The sequence below is a fragment of the Balaenoptera physalus genome (assembly GCF_965194825.1).
Source record: "Balaenoptera physalus genome assembly, chromosome: 5".
NCBI lineage: Eukaryota > Metazoa > Chordata > Mammalia > Artiodactyla > Balaenopteridae > Balaenoptera > Balaenoptera physalus.
This window is the reverse complement of record NC_138884.1, coordinates 132835982-132857408: the sequence shown is the minus strand read 5'-3', so window position 1 is coordinate 132857408 and position 21427 is coordinate 132835982. Positions and strand designations below refer to the sequence as shown.

General features: G+C 34.2%; 1 protein-coding gene across 1 annotated transcript in view; it reads right to left on the bottom strand.

Moving 5' to 3' along the window:
- The window catches only part of LOC309661334 (uncharacterized protein), a 172412-nt gene that overhangs the window by 17034 nt on the left and 133951 nt on the right, over window positions 1-21427 (bottom strand). Inside the window, exon 3 of the mRNA XM_082463074.1 lies at window positions 13567-13680. Coding sequence (XP_082319200.1) covers window positions 13567-13680 — 114 coding nt within the window. The remainder of the gene's footprint in view (window positions 1-13566; window positions 13681-21427) is intronic.

Below are 21427 nucleotides of genomic sequence, written 5' to 3'. Positions count from 1 at the left end.
TCTCCCACATAAACCTTTGAATAAAGACATAAAACAAAATGATCTCTCTCAATAATGATACTTGTTCTAATCAATTATATTAATTCTATATTTAAGCTAAAATAATAGAGTAAAAAGAAATCTCAATACTTCATTATTTTAAAAAGTACATTGTGTAGTTTAGAAAACAATATGTTTACAATTAAAAGATATGTTTTATTTCACAAGAGAAAAATTACCTTCAAATAATTTGGCAATTCACTAATAAAAGTTAGGCAGAAGGGTGTATTTAAAAGTCAAACAAACAATCAAAAAACCCTTTAAAGTTACTCAGATAGATACAGATATGCTGTACTTGATAGAGTAGATGTGTTGCTTTAATATTAAATTTAACTAAAATATTTATGAATCAAAACATAAATTATATTTAGGGTTGTACCTAAACAAACTATGATAACAAATTCTTCTTCTTCTGTAAAGAATATTTTTCTTAATAAATTATTACCTTAACCTTATTTATTAAGTCTATACTTTCACATTTTCTAAAAATGATAAAATTATTTGAGACAGTTACTTTGTGGTCTCCAGTGGAATAACCATTCCCACAAAACCATGTAATATATATATATATATATATATATATATATATATATATATATACACACACACACACACATATATATTATATAACCAGGAAGGCAAAATGTTCCTCTGCCTAAATATCAAAAATCACTTCAAAAATTAATGTTTTAAATGCAAACATGCATGGAAAAAGAGAATTTTTCTACAGTAATACCCAGCTTAAACATATTTATGTTTAGAAGCATTGCATTGAAGACTTCTGATAGGGGAAGTTATTATATATTAAATTTCTAAGAACTTTCTTGTGAAAGTAGTCAAGTTATCAAAACTAATTCCTTTTTAAAGCATAGTAAAGTTGTACTTTTTAAAATCAGTACGTATTTGTTTAATGTCATGCATACCTATAACATTTATTAGTAGGAGTATAGTATGTATTAAAATCTAATCCCTATTGCCCCAGAGATTTAGTTCATATTATACTGTTTTTACTTTTATAATAATAAATATGGACACAGTGAGTACACAAAGCCTTACTGTGCTTCGTCGGGGAAACAGCTAGACGACTAGCACAATTGCTCTGATTTTAAACCATGTTTTACTTAAGACTAATTTTTCATCAGTGTTAGAGGTTAATAACACTGTTATTTCCTCTATTACCTGTATTTAATAAAAGCAGTGGGGTATAAGATTCTGTAAAGCCAGGCAATAAGAGGAAATAACACGAATGTTAACCTCTAACATAAATGCAATGGTAATTACTCCAGTCTCGTTGTAAAATTAATGGCTTTGGTAGTCTCCCAAGTGGCCCCCAAAAGAATCTCTCTCCTCAGTGTTCTTTCTGGCAACTACCAAGATCCAAGGTCAAGGGCAAATTATGCCATCAGCTTATATGCTTAACAACATTTGTGCACCACATCAGCTTTTAACATAGAAGCACATTATATTAGGAATAAACGCTCCAATAAAGTAACAAAACTGTAATTATAAATTAGCTACACTGAAATTACACATTGAAAATGTTAACCAAAAAATGTTGCAACACAGAAAACTTGATCCATCTTCTCATTTGTCAAATATAAAATCAAGTTACACAATAAGATAGATAAATCTCCAAATTAAATACGTAAGAAAGGGAAGCATGCAAAACAGTTTCATCTATATCTAACCAGTAGTTTTTAAAGGGGCACTTATGAAATGCTCATTATTTATTTTGCTTCCATTCTTTGTAAAAATCCATTGTGGGTATTTTTATATACATACTTCAGTAATTTTTTTCTATTTGATAAGCATACTTTTCTAATGTTTTGGCAGGTAGAATTAACTTCAGTTTTATTACATGTCAACTTTGCCTTTTATAGCACCAACTCATGTCAGCAGCCTCTTTGCAAACTCTTGTCAGCAAGTTTAAGATTAATTTCTATTCATTATCTCAGGTCCTCAAGCCCTGCAGTGTGTTCACTGAGAAACAAATTTCAGATTTGATTTTTGCAATCCTGCTAGGCCCATCAGCATTTTGGAGGTCCACCAAAGTAAAAATGTTCCAAGCTTTCATCTTTCAAACACCACCACTCATTACAAATTTCAACCATCTATTATTCCCTGTCATGTTTTCATATTCAGTTTACAAAAGCAAAAATGTGCCTCCGAACTGCTGATGACCCAGAGTTTGCTGGAATCCTTTCTTAATAATAATAAATTCCTTGTGTACATAGATCTTGTCACTCATTTCTTGTATCCTTCAAAGCATGAGTACTTGGTGGCATTCAACAATAGTCACTGATACTCATGCAATATGGAACCAAGAAAAAAAGAGCTTTGTTCAGTCTGAACCAGCCCAGCCCTACCATACAGCTTACATCGTATATCAGAAATCATATATACACTACTATATATAAAATAGATAACCAACAAGGACCTACTGTATAGCACAGGGAACTATACTCAGTATTGTGTAATAACTTATAAGGGAAAAGAATCTGAAAAGGAATATATATATATATATATATATATATATATATATATATCTGAATCACTGTGCCGTACACTTGAAACTAACATGATATTGTAAATCAACTGTACTTCAATTTTAAAAAGAGTAATCTAATTTCTGATCCACCTCTTGTTACATAGATTGTGAATGTCAAAGCGTAAACACTGAATTTATCTTATCCTTTGACAATTGAAAGGTAGGGTAGGAACTGCAGTGGTAACTAATTCTTTTAAAGAAAATTCTAATTCGCACAACAAATATAATTATGATGACAATGTCATTTAAAAGCTACATATCAGCTTTGTCTTTGAAGAGCCTGAAATCTTTATCACCCTATAAAACACGGGGAGGGAAAAACTTCAAACAGGCTTACAGGAAGTTTCAGAAAGGGAAATTTAATATCTGACGGATGAGAAGGATCACCAGTGGCCCAGAGCCATGAACAAGGTCACTTAAATAGACAGAAAACCCTCCCCAGGTGTGGTCCCTTTGTTGTGTATTTACACTGGCTCCTGTGTTGAGAGGAGACCTCCACGGTCCTGAAAACTGCCAAAAACTCCTGCCTGAGTGCGGCAGTAAACACGGTCTGTGATGTTAACCTCTGGTGCACTCCACATGTGCCCAGATCTTCTAAGACCTTCACTCCACTCTGCCACAAGGGAGAATAACATTTGAGGTCAATAGATTGGGGGGTGCGGGGAGCAATTAGAGAAGCAAAGAAAGCAACACAGTTCATTGTTTAAAAAGAGTGGGCTGGTTAGCGTCCAGCCAGACCACTTACCAGCTCTATTACCAGCTAATTATTTAATCTCTCAAAGTCTCGCACCCATAAAATTAGAATTAAGCTTGTATCTACCTCATAAAGTCAATAAAATAATCTACGTAAAGCAGGGATTGGTACCCTGATAATTACAATCCCACATGGAATGCTCACTAAAAACCATCAGGAAACCAAGATTGCAATATAACATGCAAATACAAAGTTGCACATTAATCTTTTATTATCCAAACCAAGAATTCAAGAATAAGTTACTTAATTTAGGAAAGTTCAGAGGAGCATGTGCTTACATTATAAAACCTCAATATTACAGACAGTCTTAAAAGACAAAAGTCATACCTGCTCCCACTAAGAAAATGCCACCTCACCTAATGAACTATCAATTACTACACATTTTAAAAATTTATTTTATTGAAGTGTAGTTGATTTACAATGTTGTGTTCATTTTTTCTGTACAGCAAAGTGATTCAGTTATATATGCATATACATTCTTTTTCATATTCTTTTCCATTATGGTTTATCACAGAATATTGAATATAGTTCCCTGTGCTATACAGTAGGACCCTGTTTACTGTAACTACACATTTGAAGAAAGACTAACAAATCATAGTTTCCTCTTATAAATTTTTCTTGGATGGAAATAAAGTCAAACTTTCTTTGTTTATTACAAATATTCAACTCTGTATGTATATTTGACAATATAATGAAACCTATCAAAATGAAACAAAGACAAATAATACATGGTCTCAATGCCTGAAGAGTTCAGAGTCTAGTAGATGGAAAAGTACATGCATAAATAATTGTAATACTAACTTACGAGTGCTATAACAAAGATGTTTCAAAGCTTCTGGAGTACAGAGTCCAAAGGATGAGGAGGAATTCATAGTAAAAATGAAATATTCCCTGGACCTAGAAAGATGACTCGGGCCAGAAGAAAAATTCTGAATGTCCTGAATGAACATCCTTTTGTACACTAGGAACATAACCAAATATATGGTTGACTGCTCCCACAATAAGAATTACCCGATTAATGGGAAAAAAGTGCCCCACACATTCCACCATTGCCATGACTACCTGAGTATCCAGAATCTGAGTATCCAGAATTTTCAGGGGAAAGATTAATGCCCTGCTGCCTCTGCACAGTTTAAAAACTATTTAGAGCAAGAACCATTTCGTATTCAACTTTGTGTTCTTTGGCACGTAAAACAAAAATTGTTGTAGACCACTTAAAGAGCTGGTCTCTTGGTCAGAAACCAGAATTCCCTTAGTTTTGTGGCATGTTCTCTGAGTCCAGAAGTTAATCTCCACAGTCAGAACTACCTCTGGCTTTTGGGGAACAAATCCTTGTTTCAGGAAGACATCTCCCCTGGGATCAAGGTATCCCACCACCAACTAGTGGCTTTTTATGAATAAAATACTCCTCGCTTTTTTTTGGTCCCTCATTCTTGCAAAGCTTGTTAATTTTGAGAGACTTAGGACTTTTCCTAAAATTAACATCCATTTTCTTAATGCCCTAAGAAGACTTGGTGGTGGTTGATGCCATTATATTATTTAAATTCCGTTAAGTGCTAAATCCAATGTTACATAAACATATTAATTGTTATTTCTCAAGCTATAGAAATCAAGAGGCATTGATATATTTTAAGATGTTATGATGGGCAAGAGACAATACCAGCTGAGGTGGCCCATAATCAGGATGTAATTGACTGGAAAGTTGTCTAAAATGGTATAAGAGATCATCTTAGAGAAATGAATCATCAATGGACGTTGTGCTATGAATTTCGGTTTAAGAGCCTGTCTAATCCCGGGAAACTTCTAGTTCAGGAAGATTAAAGTCATTCTAGGACTCACTGTTTTACGCATTTGGCTGCAGTCTTAGAAATCTGCTCTAGGACCTCTGTCCTAAAGGAGTTTATTTCTCTAAACGGAGTGAGCCGGCTTTTTGCAGCGTGGACTCTGCAATCAGAGCTCGGTCCTTCCGAACCTCCAACTCCCAGGCTGGTTGGCAATTAACTAGGACCCAAAGGAAATGCACTAAAGGCCCTTAGAGCTTCCTAATTAAGGGTACTATTAACAGAAAGTTTCTATATACATAGTTTAAAAAGAGGAAGAGGCAAATGGAGACAATTTAAAGATAAAGTGGGACATTTCAATGAATCACCTGTGACCAAAAGCTGTATTAATTCTAGACAGAATCTTTGGCAAATACTGACGTTCTGAGTTAAAAAAAAAGTTTTAGCTACATGAACCTAAGAGCAATTACTCTCTCTGAAATACATGAAAAAATTAGTTATATGTAACTATGATTCACAAGCAACATTGGTGAATCAATAATTTACTAGGAAGAATTAGAGAGGATACTCACCGTGTGGGCTTAGAATTTAAAGTTAAAAGCAAAATGGATACTTTTAAGAATCCAGAGAGGTTGAACTATTTATATTCATTTTGAGTAAGGAATAGAGATGATCTTTTCGTTTCCTACTTTTGATTCATTTGGAAAGCTAAATGTTTAGTAGCAGTGCAACTGCCATTATAAATACATTCATCACATAAGGCCATAGGAAGCCACTGTCACCACTGAGAGAGGGTCTTCTAAAATGAAATTTGAAGATAGTAGAAAGTTAATTCTGATAAATATTGCTAATAGAGCAATAGTGGCTCTTCTTGATGTCACTGTCCTAGGTTTTGCCCATCTCACCCAGCCAAAGCAAGGATCTAGGTGAGGCAATTCTGGGAATGGTAAAACTCACAGCTACAAAATATCATTGTGAGACCTTAAATTTGTATTATTCTTTAATGTTAAAAAACAAAAATAAACAGAATGAAAAAGAAAGTTTCCTTATTAATAATTTCTCATAATCATCTCAGTAACACTATGAGACAAAGAGGATATCAGTTATGTTACAGATGAGGGATAAAAGCCTCCACAAACTTGCATAACTTTTCCAAAGTTCCAAGACCTAATAAATAGAAATCTTAGAACTAAAATGGATGTCCTTCAACCTGAAGCCAAAGAAATCTTTCTGCTATACAAGCCACATGGCATCTTGTCCATATTCCTGAGTTCATGAGCAGCTGAATTGATTTGCTTCCTTCATGCAGATGTTTCATGGAATTCCTCTATTATTTAAAACAAATGTATTAAAACCTTGGTTAAAGCAAGATAGAGGAAACCTGAAAGTTATTCTGCATCTGTTTTTGTTACTCCTGGTAACTGAGGAGACAAAAACACCCACAGGCCTTACTTCTGCTACCAGTAGTTGAGTATTAGTGTTTTATGTCCTTGATGGCCATATTTGATTTTTTTAAGAGACAGAAAATAAACAAAAACTCTATGTGCTGTTTCCTCTGTTTGCAAGAACTGTGACCTTTGACTCTTATAAATCTATTCAAAGCTGAAGTCTGGAGATTGGGTGTTTCAGGAATGTTCAAAATATAGCTTGAGATTTATAGAACTGCAAACTTTTCTTGGCTTTTCTTGGTCCATTTTATTTGATAAAACTTAACTGGTAAACAAAGTGGCTGTACATCCTCTACAAAGCATCCATTAGGTTATCTTGCTTTATCCCAAACTAGAGTTTGTTTGCACAAAGAATTAATGAGAGGGGTTACTGAAGGACTTTAGTCTCTTCTTTTCTTCCACTCGGACAAATTGTTTGCAATACCAGCACTAATGAAGGCAAATAAAAGTAATTGACATTCTAATATAGAACTCATTTTCAGGGAGCCCAACTCCACTGTTAAAATAGAAAAAGATGTTTCTTTTAAAAAGTCCTTTGAGGGGCTTGATGTTATGGCAGTTGAAACTCCTATTAGTGTGTATAAAGGCCATGCTGTTCCAACTAGCACAGAGCTAGATCTCAGAAACTTGAATAAGGCAATTTCCTTAAGCAGTGTTTCAGCCTTGCTATTTAAAATGTGGCCCTATAATTAATGCTGTATGTTATCTCTTTCATAAGGAAGTTATCATTGGTGTTTAAATTAGTTGGAAGGCACATAATACATTTCCGTGTCTAGAAGCATGTCAGGTTCAAGAAAAGCCTCAAAATCTAATACTTCAAAATATATTTTAAGAATCTATCATTAGACCAGAACACTGAAGTAGTGTTGCTTACTTGGCATAGATGGTGGCAGTGCTGACGATTTCTGGCTGAAATCGTGATTCCTGAAAATAGAGGTGGAATATCTTTCTCCCATCTTTCAGGAGTCATCCTAGAACCTCACTTGACAGCTAGCCGCTCTGGGCCATACCCAATGTGGAAAGATTTCTGACTACCCTACCTCATCAAAGCAGTTTCTAATGTGGGGTGCTAGCATTCCAGAAGCTCACCAGATTATCCTTTTATATTCATTTTTACATTCATTCATTCATAAAGAAGTAGGAAAGCAACTAAGTTTACTAGTATTTAATATACAGATTGAAATTGCTTCCATCATTAAACCTGTAGATCAGAGGGATTTAGGGATTATATTATAGTAAATTTTGGGATTGTATTACATTGAGCAGGAAAATATTTACAATAATTTGTACTAAAATGAGAAGTTGACATGAAAGTCTTAAGTACCAAAAGGAGACTGGTTGTCTCATGGTAAAGTTTTTTAAAAAGTTGGCGAGTGTGAAGATGAGTTACATGTTTTTCTCTTATAAAAAAGCTGTTCCAAATTTCTGAACTTTTCTATGATTAAAAATGCCTGTTTAGCAGAATTTAAACACACACACCCCCTTAATATGTCCCAACGTAAAAGAGGCATTTTGAATAAGAAGTGAGAAAATGATTGTTTTGGAAAATAATTCCTGCTATCAAGACAAAATTTTGAAAACAGATGTTTGGCAAAGGTTTCATCATTATGCAACTTTGTTACTGAAAACAATTTAAGTGTGTCAATTATAAAACACTCATCTGCACGTTTTGAAAATCAGATGTTATATATTTTATAGAAATATATAATATTTGTTAATTTGTGTTACTGTTTTATTTAGAGTTTTTACATCTCTGCTTACAAAAGACATTGGCCCGTATTGTACTTCTTCTTCCTCTCTCTCTCTATTTCTCTCTGACTTTGGTAAGTTGGGAACCTTCCATACGTCTCAATTTTTGAAAGTGTGCCCAAAATAGATGGTATCTATCCTTTGAAAATTTAGTAAAACCTATACTTAAAAACTGTTTCGTTTTGTGCCCATATTGTGGGCAGGTTCCTGACTACCAAGTAAGTGACAATGGTTTTAGATTAATTTTTTTTTAAATTTCTTTTCTGTCAATTTTAGTATTATACAGTTTTTTTGAAAACTGGCCAGTTCACTCAAGTATTTATATAAAATTTATAATATTTTAATATTTGTTTCATATTTGTATTCTACATATACACATGGTCCTTTTTTATTCATAATATTTGTATTGCCTATATTATGTTTTTTAATGAGTTATTTTTAAGATTTTTTTGATGTGGACCTTTTTTTTTGTCTTTATTGACTTTGTTACAATATTGCTTCTGTTTTATGTTTTGGTTTTTGGCCGCGAGGCATGTGGGATCTTAGCTCCCCAACCAAGGATCGAACCCTCACCCCCTGCGTTGGAAGGCAAAGTCTTAACCACTGGACCGCCGGGAAACTCCCTTGTATTGCCTATTTTAAAATCAGCTTTGTCAGAGGAATTTCTTTCAAAGAAACAGATTTTAGGTCTATGCTTCTTTGTTTTATATTTAATTAATGTTTTCGTTCTGTCCTCTTTATTTCCTGAGTTTATATCCTGAGTTTGCTTCCTGAGTGTACTTTGCTTTTCTCTTTCTAACTTTTGGTGCCAAACTCATAGAAAGAACATTCATTTTCAATGTGTCTTCAACACTAGTATATGAATTTAAGATAAAACTCCCTACAAACCATTTAGCTGTCTTCCACAAGTATTGATATGTAGTGTTTCATCGCTGCTTAATTCTAACTTTCATTTTTATTCCTTCACATTGTCATGGTTTAAAGCATAGTAACTGAAGTCAAATTATCTGGGCTTTCAGTCTTAGCTCCATCCTTCATTAGATCTATGCTTTAATTTCCTCATCAGCAAAATAATAAGAATAGCAGTAGAACCTACCACTAGGGCTTAACAACATATATATAATGCACATGACACAGTACATAACCCATGCCAAGCACTCTACTGAAATTGGCTGTCACCTTCATCATCATCTAAACATCATCATTATTACATCCATGAAATATGTTGGAGAGTGTTGCTTTAAAATTCAAATTATATGTTATATCAATCTATACAAAATATATTGTAATGTAATGTTATTGCCTATGATCAGACAATATCATATTGATTCACTGATATTTGTTGTGATTGGCTTTGTAACCTGGTATAGAGTCAACTTTCGTTTAACTTTCATGAGTGTTTGAAGAATGATCTCTCTACTCTGTGTTGTTGGGTGAGAGATTTTGTAAATATACATTAGACTAAATGTGTTAATTGTGTTATTCAATCTGTCTGTATATGTATTAAATTTATATGCTTGATACCAGTATTTCACAGAATTGTGTTAAAAGCTTCTACATGGATTTGTTAATTTCTTCTTGAAATTATTTCAATTTTGCCTCATGTGTTTGAGATGTGTTGTTAGTTGCACACAAGTTGAAACTGCTACATATTCTTGGGAAGTAGTAGATTTATCATTATAAAATCATCCTCTTTATCTCTAGTAATTTATTTTTGGTTTCAAGTCCATTTGGTGTGATATTAATACAGTATTTGCCTAATATATTTTTCCATTTGTTTACTTTCAGCCTTTCTGTGTCACTGCTTTACTGTTTCTTGCAAAGAAGTACATAAATTAAAAATAAGAATTAAAATCTCTGTGCTTTAACTGGTCTATGTTTAATCAGTTTGCATCTAGGATGTTTTTAGTACACTTGGATTCCCCACTATCATTTTGTGTTGTGTCATTTTTGTTTTTTGTTTGTTCTCCTCTCCTCTCCTGACATCTAATGAATTGACTGAATAATCTTTATTCTCTCTTTACAATATTGGAAGTTCTTTTAGTGGAGACCCTGATGTTTTATTTTGCTTTTAAATTTTGGACATATGAGTTTAATTATCTTCTAGACCATTCACATGGAAATATGTGGTGACTGAATGGAAACAAAGGGTCATAAACTTAGAAGAGAGGTAAGTATTTTAGAACAGCATTTTTCATTTAAACCAGTTTAAGTTTAGACATTCACCAAATTGGTCCATTTTTTTTAACACTTAAAATAAAACTTTTTTTGCCAAATTAAAAAAAAATTATTAAAACTGGTTTCCAGAAATTGTCCAAATAATTTCTTTAAACATGACTCAAGTGCCTTTCTTCCACATTTCTTTAAATCTCAAGTTTTCTTTGGCAAATTTATCCAAAATACTACATTTTCATTTTAGAGATTATACTTTACATTTAGATAACAGAGTGCTGTAAATTGTTGTTCATAGGGTATCTTCCTCTAAGCCTTAGTGGTTTATACCTTCCCTTTCAAATATATAAATGTCTTTTAAGTTGTCATTCTCAAAGTTGTTTTGGAAAAAACATTGTGAATTATACATCTGTAAATTCTTACCCTTTGCTCTCTCTTTCCACTTTGTACCACCTGGATGCATAATCTATGAAGTACTAGAGAAGATGAAGCCATGCGATAGAAAGACCTTGGTCCCTGACACTGTGTAGAAGACCTTGGTCCCTAACACTACCTAGGAATACCTGATCGACTTTTATGTGAGCAAGAAGAAAGCTCGTATTCTGTTAAGCCATTGAAATCATAAAGACTATTTGTCACACACAGCAGCTACCATTATCTTACTGATACAATTTCATATTTATTTTTTAATTCACTCCAACAATTTGTCTTTTTAATTGATGTATATAAACATTTAAAGTGATTATTAACATCTACCATGTTTAACTGTTCTAATTATTGCATTTGTTTTTTGTTTCTTCTTATTCCCCTCTTTTTAAGTCTTTCCAGTTTCAGGTGAGCATTTCATGATTCCATTGTTTCTCCTCTTTTAGCATATCAACTATACTTCTTCTAAAAATATTTTTAGTAGTTGACAGAATTTCAAATATGCATTTTTAACCCATCTAAGTCCACCTTCAAATAACTCTATACCGCTTCATGTATATGTAATGCAGTTATTCCCAATTCCTCCATCCTTATGAGAATGTCTCATTCACTTATTCATTCATTTCACTTATCCATATGCCATAATAACCTAATACATTGTTACTACTACTGTTTTAAACAAAATTATCTTTTAGTGCAATTAAAAATGAGAAAAGTAAAAGACTTCATTTTACTTTGATTTATTACCTCTCCAACACACTTCCTTTCTTCATGTAGTTCTGAGTTTCTGACCCATATCATTTTCCTTCTCCCTGAGGGACATCTTTTCACATTTTTTTCAGGGCAGTTCTGCCGGTGATAAAGTCCCTTGAGTTTTGTTTGAGCAAGTCTCTTCTTCTTTGCTCCTGAAGAATGATTGTATTGGAATAGAATTACATATTGATTTTTTTTCCCCCAAAACTTTAAATAGTTCCCTCCACTCTCTTGTTATTTGCATCGTTTCTGACTAGAAGACCACTATAATTCTTATCTTTGTTCATCTATAAGTAAGGTGTATTTTTTCTTCTAGATTCTTTCAAGATTCTTCTCTGTGCCTTTGATTTTCTGCAGCTTGAATACGATATGCTTAGGTGTAGTTTCTTGATTCTTTTGGAGGGAGCATGCAGTAATTCTCCCTCTTGGTGTTCTCTGAGCTTCCTAGATCTGTGATTAAGTGTCTGTGATTAATTTTGGAAAGTTTTCAGCCATTATGACTTCATATATTTCTTCTGTTTCTTTCTTCTCCACCTGGTATTCCAATTAAGCATATGTTACAATTTTACAGTTGTCTCATAGTTTTTGGATGTTCTGGGATTTTTTTTTCCCCTTTACGTTTCAATTTGGTACATTTGTATTGACCTATCTTAGATCTCAGTACCTCTATTCTCAGGCACACCCAAACTACTGATGAGTGCATCAAAGACACTCTGCCTTTCTGTCTTTGATTCCTAACATTTCCTTTTGATTCTTTCCTATAGTTTCCATTTCTTCACTTACATTACTCATCTGTTCTTGCATGTTGTCTGCTTTTTCCTTTAGTCTTTAACTTATTAATCATAGTTATATTAAATTCTGATAATTCCAACATCTGTGCTATACCCAAATCTGATTCTGATTCTTGCTTTTTCTCTTTAGACTGTGTTTTTCTTGCTTTTTGGCATGCCTTGTAATTTTTTTTGAAAGCCAGACATGTTGTACTAATGTTTGCTATAAATGTAGGAGCCAGAGTATTCAATTTCCTCTAGTATACTTGTTTTTATCTTCCCTGTTGACTTTGGGCTTCCCTACGTACTCTTCTTCAGAGCCAGTCTGCATTTTACAGCCCTTTGCATTATAATCCACTATCACTACATTGGAGTCTGGTTGGTGTGGTGATAAAGTGTGGCAGAAGGGAGCATTATGTAGTCTTATCATTAAATCTCAGTTTTTAGTATGCCTGGGTCCCTGCGCTGTGACCCTCACAAGTGCTTCTTCATGGTATAACTTTTTTTCCCCTTAGTTGAGACCAGAAAACTAGCTGGAGTAAGGATGCCCTTCCCCCAGCTGGGATAAGGCTCTGGTAAAGTATTTTCTCCTCAATCATATGCCTTTGTTATGGACAACTCTCTGGGAATATTTCACCATGATTACTCTTCCCCTTTCCATGCCAAAGCCACAAAAGGATCTTTCTTAGATCTTCACTGTGAGACGAGTTGGGCTCCTGGAGCTTAAAGCTCACCAGAGACCCATAAAGCTGCAGTCCCACAAGTTTCTCACTCTCATCCTAGTTCATATTCAGCCTCCAGAATTTCCTCAAAATTACCATGTAAGTGTCACTACCAGATTATGGCACCAGCAACTTCCACTCCAGGTGAGTAGATCTCAGTTGTGACTCTGGATTTGCCCATCTTGCCAAAATTCAAAGTGGGAGTTTGCCCTGCAGCCTCTATCCTCTGATGGGTCCAAGGAAAGTCATCCATTTTAAGTGTATTTAGCTTCATCTTTGTAAAGACGGGAGTGACCACTTCCAAGCCCTTTAGATATTGGAACTGAAATCAGAAGTCCTATTTTTAATTTTCTATTCAGTAGATAATTCTTCCCATCACACAAACTAACTGCTCTTATCCATACCTATTGCGTCAGCCTCACATGTTTTTAACGTGCCATGAAGTAAGAATACATATAAGTCCTTCTCTCTTAATGTGGAACAAAATTGCCCGCAGAAGTCAAGCTCTTGGAGATTTTCTGAAAAACAAACAAAAGCTGTGTCTAGAAAGCAGGGGTGACCATGAATAGAGCACTTGGTCCTGCAAGCCAAAGAAAGAGGAGCATTGTCTTCTTAAAATTTTTTTTCTAACTGAGCTTAAGATATTCACCTAGACTGATTTATGAGAGTGGAAGTGGAAGCAAGGGCAGGGGTTGGATTTCCTCAAGCATATTCCTTGTGCACTTATATGTTGCTTTTACTGCATTGATTCAGAGCTAAGGGTGTGTCTTACAAATGCTTAAGGCATGTTCCTGTAATATTTCATCATGTGCCAACGCAGTCATTATCCCCTGCAAAGTAGCAGTGTCTAGGAACAAGTTATCATTCGGAAATAATAAAGGCTATTCATTTTATTGACATTTAAAATGCATGAGAACATTTATGACCAAACTCATATATATTTCTCACCATGAATATGTGGCATTAATTATCAAGCCTGCTCCAGAGAAGGATATGTTTATAACATCATGAAGCAGATCTTTCTTTTAAGTTAAGGATGTTTGCATTTGGAAGGAAATTATTGTGTCGGTTAATTTGGCCTAGTCTCTGATGACATATTTCTGCAACCATCACATTTTTCTCCATGGGTAGTATTTCAAAAAGATATTACATTCTATACCATGCTGGTAGGAAATTGTGTTTAACATTGTAAAATATTACAATTTAGGCATTACTTGACTAGAACTGGCTATCTGAGTCACATTGCATTTGAAAAAATATGTGACATGTTGTAAAGGAAAAAAAGTTTATAATAGTCACTATTACCTCATATAAGATATAACAACCAAGTAACTGCATTAGCTGGCATGCCTACAAAGACAATATAATATTATATTTATATACTATTAATATTAATAATAATAACGTGATATTTTCAGCCCTACACTGAGAAGAAAGACCTTTGACTCCTATTTTCACAACAGTTTTCAACTGGATATTTTGTGAGAAGCAGAGAAGCCCTATGGACTTAAAGAATACATTGATCCCTAGAGTTCTTTCCAGATTAAAAAGGCAATGGTCCTATATTTATAGATCAGGTGAGTAAAGAACCTACTGTGCGATCCTACATCCTAAAATTCTCAATCCATACAGTAGAATCAATTACCAAAACAGCAACTTTCAACACCAGCCAGAGCTTGGAAAGTTTAAAATAAGAAAAGAAGTTTGAAAACATTACTTGACATCATTAGAATCAGGTCAGTAGAAAATGGATATGAAGATGCTAGAATCGGCTAAGAGAATGTTTCTTGTCACACATTTTTGTATTCTTGTTCCAGTCCTTCCACTTACTAATTATGTGTCCTAGACCAAGTCTCTGAATCCTCTGAGCCTCATCAGAAAAAAACTCTTTATGTCTTCATCTCTAAAATGAATTTAACAGTATCTCCCACAAGAGTGGTGACAAGGATTGTATGAGGTAATGTGTAAAAAAAAAAAAAAAGTTCAGTATAATGTCCAGCACGAAGTAAATCTTCGAGAACTATCTCAATGCTCAGAGTCTTCTCCTTTTTTCTCTCCTTCCTTTTAATCCAACTAATAGAAATATTTTCAACTTACTGGTTAAAAAATCGGTATAAACTCCCCTTGGGACTACGTTTATTTAGAAAGGCTCAGATATGTAACTATTTTGTTTAGTGTTTCAGGGAACATAGTCAAGATTAGAATTGGTCCCAGCTGCATGATTATAGTTTAATAAGGGAAGCAGCACAGACACATATTCTATCTATAAAAATAGGAGCTGCAATGATTACAAAAATGATGAGTAGTCTAGAGGATCCAGAATTATGTTGGTGGTTTGGAGGTTACTGGATGTTAGGGAAATTGTCCTGGATGAAGTGGGCCCTAAACTGTCATTTGAAGGAGAGAAAGGAAGTGATGAAGCAGAGGAAAGACGTTATCCAGAGCAAATATTTGGGTTGACTGGGAGTATCAAGGTCAAGTGGAACATGGCTCTTAACGTGGGCAAACACCCCCCCAGGCAGGTGCTCAGGACTTTCATTCTTCCTAATAATTGCCCAGAACTCTCAAACAGTCAATACCTGAGTCAGCCTTGAGCTGGAAGTCATCTATGCTCTAGGCTTTTTTAAAAGTTTCCCTCCCTTCTCTCCATTCCATCAAAGTAGGCCTGTCCTGTGCTCAGTACTGCAATATCCTCCTCTCTGTTTTCAAAGCAGACTAAGCTCATCTGACAAAATAATATTTACTAGTATAATATGAGTGTAGTTATGAAGTACAAAATCCACATTATCCCACGAAAGTACCAATAAAATCTCAGCAGTTTTCCTAGAGCTATCCCAGAATCCACTCATCAAACTAAACACAACCTGTAAACAAAAAGTAAAAATTGAAAACGACAGTTGTCCATTCCAAAGAATGAACTAACCCACACATGAGATATATGGTAAAATAATTGCACATGTATTTATTGAAAATATTATGAATTGAGTTATAGTATAATCTAAAGTTATATAAACATTTACTTAGGTCACAAAATACTTAGCTGGAAAAAAATCTTACCTTTGGAGATATTTTTTAATTTATGATATGAACAATTTTAATCACAGATGGTACAAAACAAATGCAATAATATTTTCCCTTGAATGTTTAAACTGTTTCAGAAACAGAGGTAGGAGTTAATTTCTATTCTTCAACATCATGCTTGAAACTCTCTACCACGATTATCACAAAACACCATTATCTCAAAACATTATCGCAAAACAACATGCTTGAAACTAGCTCAACTATTTCTTATTGGAGAAAACCAAAGAGTTTGTACTCTGTAAGGCACCAAAATGTGAAAGATTATCATTGCAAAAAATAAATATGTGTGTGCATTTTTCTTTTTGAAAATGCTTTTATATTAGAAAGTATAGTCTTACTTTTGAAAGATGCATGCAAATCTCACTAAATTTAGTATTTTCATTATATACATCTAGCAGCTTTTAGCAAACTAAGTTGAAAAATAATGACTATTACTTATTCTCATATCAATAAGTAATCACACACAGAAAGCAAACTCAAACAAGTAGTAAGAGAATCACAGTGTCCTCTAAGTGGTAACAATATTTGCTTTCTAGTTAACATCTGAAGACTTCCAAGTTCTTAGAGAACCATGTATCCAGTTTACATGCCAGATTTAGCAGGTGTGAGTCAGAGAACTCTGGTGAGGAGGTATGAAGATGTAACAAAAGCCACCTCCTGATGCCACCTCTAAATTTAGGACCATCATCCTCTTGCCTTTGAAGGACAGAGATGAGGAGACATCTATGCTGAACACTTATCATCAGTGTCTGATCGATACCATCTATTTAATATATTTCAGGAAATGATAGTCCTGTTGTGTGGATATTAAGCCATTGTGACCTTACATATCTTGCTGGAGAGTTGGTTTTTTGTTGTTTTTTTTTAACAGACCTCTTTACCCTTGCCAGATTTTAAAGTCCTGCAGCACTGAATAGAAACTACTGTACAAAATTTGAAATCGGGAATAAAAGGTGTTGGTGGTGGACCCACTTTGCATCAAAAGTCTAGCATCCTTTGATCCAGGAACTCTACTTCGGAAAATGTAAAGGAAATAATTACCTATAAACGTGTAATTATATGCATCTTCATTTCAGAATATTTACAACAAAATATTTGTTCTCAAAATGTTCAAAAATTGACAATAAGTAAAATGTCCAAAATATAAGATGAATAAAACAGACCATTTTGCAGTTCCAATAAAAGTGATATTCTAAACACACTTACTCACATGAAAAATGCCCATGTAATAGTTACATGAAAAAATGAAGTATAAAATAGTAGGTTAAATGTGATCCCATTTTTTTATTGCAAACAAAGAAAAAATATATATATATCTATATATATATAAAATAGTGTTTTTCTCTAGGGAACTGGATTATAATTGAATTTAATTTTCTCTTTTTCCTTATCTATATTTTCTAGTTTTATTCCATCAGCATGTATTACTTATATAATGAAAAGTTGCAAATTAGTACTAATAAAAAATTAAAGTGCAAAATAGAGAAGTTTTTCTCTTGCCCTCTCTCCAATGCCTTAAAATATACAACACAGAGAAAAACAGATTAAGCACGTTAGAATTAAAACAATCAACAATAAGCACTAACCTAATACAAGTAAAATTCAATTGCATTTGACTTGATTAAATCAGTATAAATATATATGTCATATAATGAAAAAAATTACATAGCAGATTTAGAGGAAAGATGTTTATATCTGACCTTCCGCTAAATTTCTGTGTGATCTTGAGCAAGTCATGTTTACAGTTATCATATGCATAGAATAAGATGGGAGGAGTAGATGATTTCTCAAAGCCTTTTCAGATCTAATATTCTATCAGCCACTGGAAAACCCTCTTATCTTTGATTATGCACTTGATGTCCTTCAGCCATAGAAGGCTCCACACCAGTTTCAGCAACTGTGTACAAGGTCCGCTGGGCAGGGACTGTGTGTTGCATAAATATTTACAATTTAAATGTCTCCTTCCCATAATAACAGTTCAATAAATATTTGGTAATACATCATTCTTTTTGCTATAGTCATATTTTCATGACCTCAGGAAACCTGTCTCAGGATATTTCCAAAAATTTGATTGACTTGTCTGCACAAATAGCAATGGCTAATCTGCTCTAAGATCCAATAGTAGTATAAAAACTAATTATAGTAAGACACAGTACACAGGCTTTGAGTAGGCTGTTTTCATTCAATTCTCATCATGAGAGAACACGGCCCCCCAAAGCCACTGAACACCTTTGTTCTTATGCTCTGTTAAAGCTCTGAGACATCTTCCATAGTGGCTCTGTTTGGTCCATCTTTCTGGTTTTGCCTTCCCTTTGTTCTTCAGAGGAGCATAAAATTGATTTGGTAATTTCATCAGCTTCAGAAGAAGCCAGAGTAAGTGTGCTGGTTAAAATGTTCAGGAGCACATCTGTCAGCATGTCCTGCATGAGAAACAAGAAACTAAGGCTGCAGTCGTAGCTTTAGGAGCCAGCAAACAGAATGGGTGGCTAGAGCAACCCACAGTCAGAAAATCAACAGGCCAATGGCATGGACGCTAAGGACAGAGAGCCCACAGCCAACAACTTCTCTGCTGGGCAGGACACGCAAAGTCAAAATGGTAGGGAAGAATGGAAAATGAAGAGCCATCACTGCACTAAACTGAGGCAAATCACATTCTTGTTGTTCATTCCTCTATAAATCATGTTTTTTAAAATTTTTGTTTGGGTCAAAAGAAAATATAACATATGGTTTAATTAATAAAATTAGTCAAAACTTTCAAGACATAGTGTGATAATCATTTTGCAATATATACAGATATCGAATTATTATGGTGTACATCTGAAACTAACATAATGTTATATGTCAATTATACCTCAATAAAAAAAGAACTTTCAAATCTTAGTTAACATGTAGCACTTAATGCACTGTAAAATATTTAGCAAAACTAAAGATACTTATTTAGATGTGGCATCTAATATGGAATATAACTCAGCCATAAAAAGGATTGAAATTGAGTTATTTGTAATGAGGTGGATGGACCTAGAGTCTGTCATACAGAGTGAAATAAGTCAGAAAGAGAGAAACAAATACCGTATGCTAACACATATATATGGAATCTAAAAAAATGGTACTGAGGAACCTAGTGGCAGGGCAGGAATAAAGATGCATATGTAGAGAATGGACTTGAGGACACAGTGGGGGGAAGGGGAAGCTGAGACAAAGTGAGAGAGTGTCATGGACATATATACACTACCAAACGTAAAATAGATAGCTAGTGGGAAGCAGCCACATAGCACAGGGAGATCAGCTCAATGCTTTGTGACCACCTAGAGGGGTGGGATAGGGAGGGTGGGAGGGAGACGCAAGAGGGAGGAGATATGGTGATATATGTATACGTATAGCTGATTCATTTTGTTGCACAGCAGAAACTAACACAACATTGTGAAGCAAGTATACTCCAATAAAGATATTAAAAAATACTTATTTAACCACCATTATATTTACTTTTGAAAATAAGGATCAGGAAAGAGATCAACTATTAAAATAAATACAGTACAATTATTTTAAGTAGAAAGATACACCCACAAGGGGAAAAAAAAGTCTGTGGAGGAAATTGTAAATGTTTTCTGGGACTTTTAGTGAAAAAGTCATAGGTTCAGCTCCTGGGTCCCTTTAGTACTCCACACTACATCATAGTTGACTTTGGTTTGCAAACCTTTTGTGTTTCAACCATAAACAGTTATGTGAGCCAAATCATCAATGTACAAAAAGGGTCTGTTTAATTCTTAGCTACATACAGAGACTCCAAATATTGTACATGTGTATGTGCAAGATACGATATTTTTTTCTTTTAGGAGTATACTATCATTCATAAACTCAAGTAAATGTTTATAATTGTGGCTATGCAAAAGAATATGTAATAATACCTGTAATAAAAGCCTCTTTTTGAGAAATAAGCTATTGTGGTTGCATTATGTTGCATATAGATGTGTCTATTATATGGCATACATGAGAATATAAAATGTCGTGAGGTAAAACAGACCCTAAGTAATCAACTTTAAAGTATATTTCACCTAAGATGCATGGACTTTGAAGAATACTATTGATCCATGATAGTCTACTTAAGATGTTGCCTCTTACACGGACATCCCATTCACCCCCGGAAGGGATTTTTTTTCCTTCTCTAAGCTCCTTCAAATTTTTATTTTCGTCTTCACTCTTCATGTTCTAACTATTGTCAATGTTACGTACTATAGGATTTATTTTGGATAATTGTTTTCAGCTAGATTGTAAACTCCTTGAGGAAAGATGCAAATTAAAACTTACTTGCAAACTCCATCCACACACATACACATTGCTTACCATACTGCAAACACTTGATAAATGTTTGTTGGATGAATTCATACCTTCTTTTCCCCTAGATAGCTCTGGAGTTGGAAGTGCTATAGCCTTTATAGCTTTTATTTATTCTGATTTTCTCCCCAAATGGAACATCCTGGAGATCTCAAAATCCAGGGAAGGACTCCAAATAGAGCTGATAAAAGGTGCACAACTTTTCACTAAGTGATCTGGAGTGGAGCCGCTCTCCCTGACCCCTTGTAGTTCTCAGCCATCTTTGTATATGACATGTGACTAAAGCACATTTTATCATCCAAATAAGAAATTCCATCACTGTGAAAAACATGAAAGACAGCAATGACCAATCAACCAGAGGTGATGAGAAGTTTGAAGTAGCACGCAATGATGAAATAGGACCTGGGTTTTCACCTGGATTGAGGCTTGGTCCACTGAGAGGCGAGAGCCATGTTGGTACCCAAATTAGAAGTCAGTGGGACACAGAAGAATGAGTACTGCATTGGGTGTCACAGGCCTTTAATGCCAGATCTTATCTGCCACTAGGTAATTCTTGACTGAGGGAACATCACTTAGTATCACTGGCCACAGGATATTTTAAGTTCTCTCATAAACTGAAGAGGTTAAACTCAGTATGTTCTGATGTTTCTATAAGTTATTAAATTCTATGATTACATATCAAATATATCTGAAGCCTCTCAGTAACTATGCAAACCTAAACAGTATTTTGAGAATTTTTTAAAAGCATGATATCTGAGTCTGAAACAGATGATTATAATAGTAATAATAATAATAACTAATATTCGTTTATTTAACAGATATTTGTGAGGACCTACCTAGTATAGGCTGCTG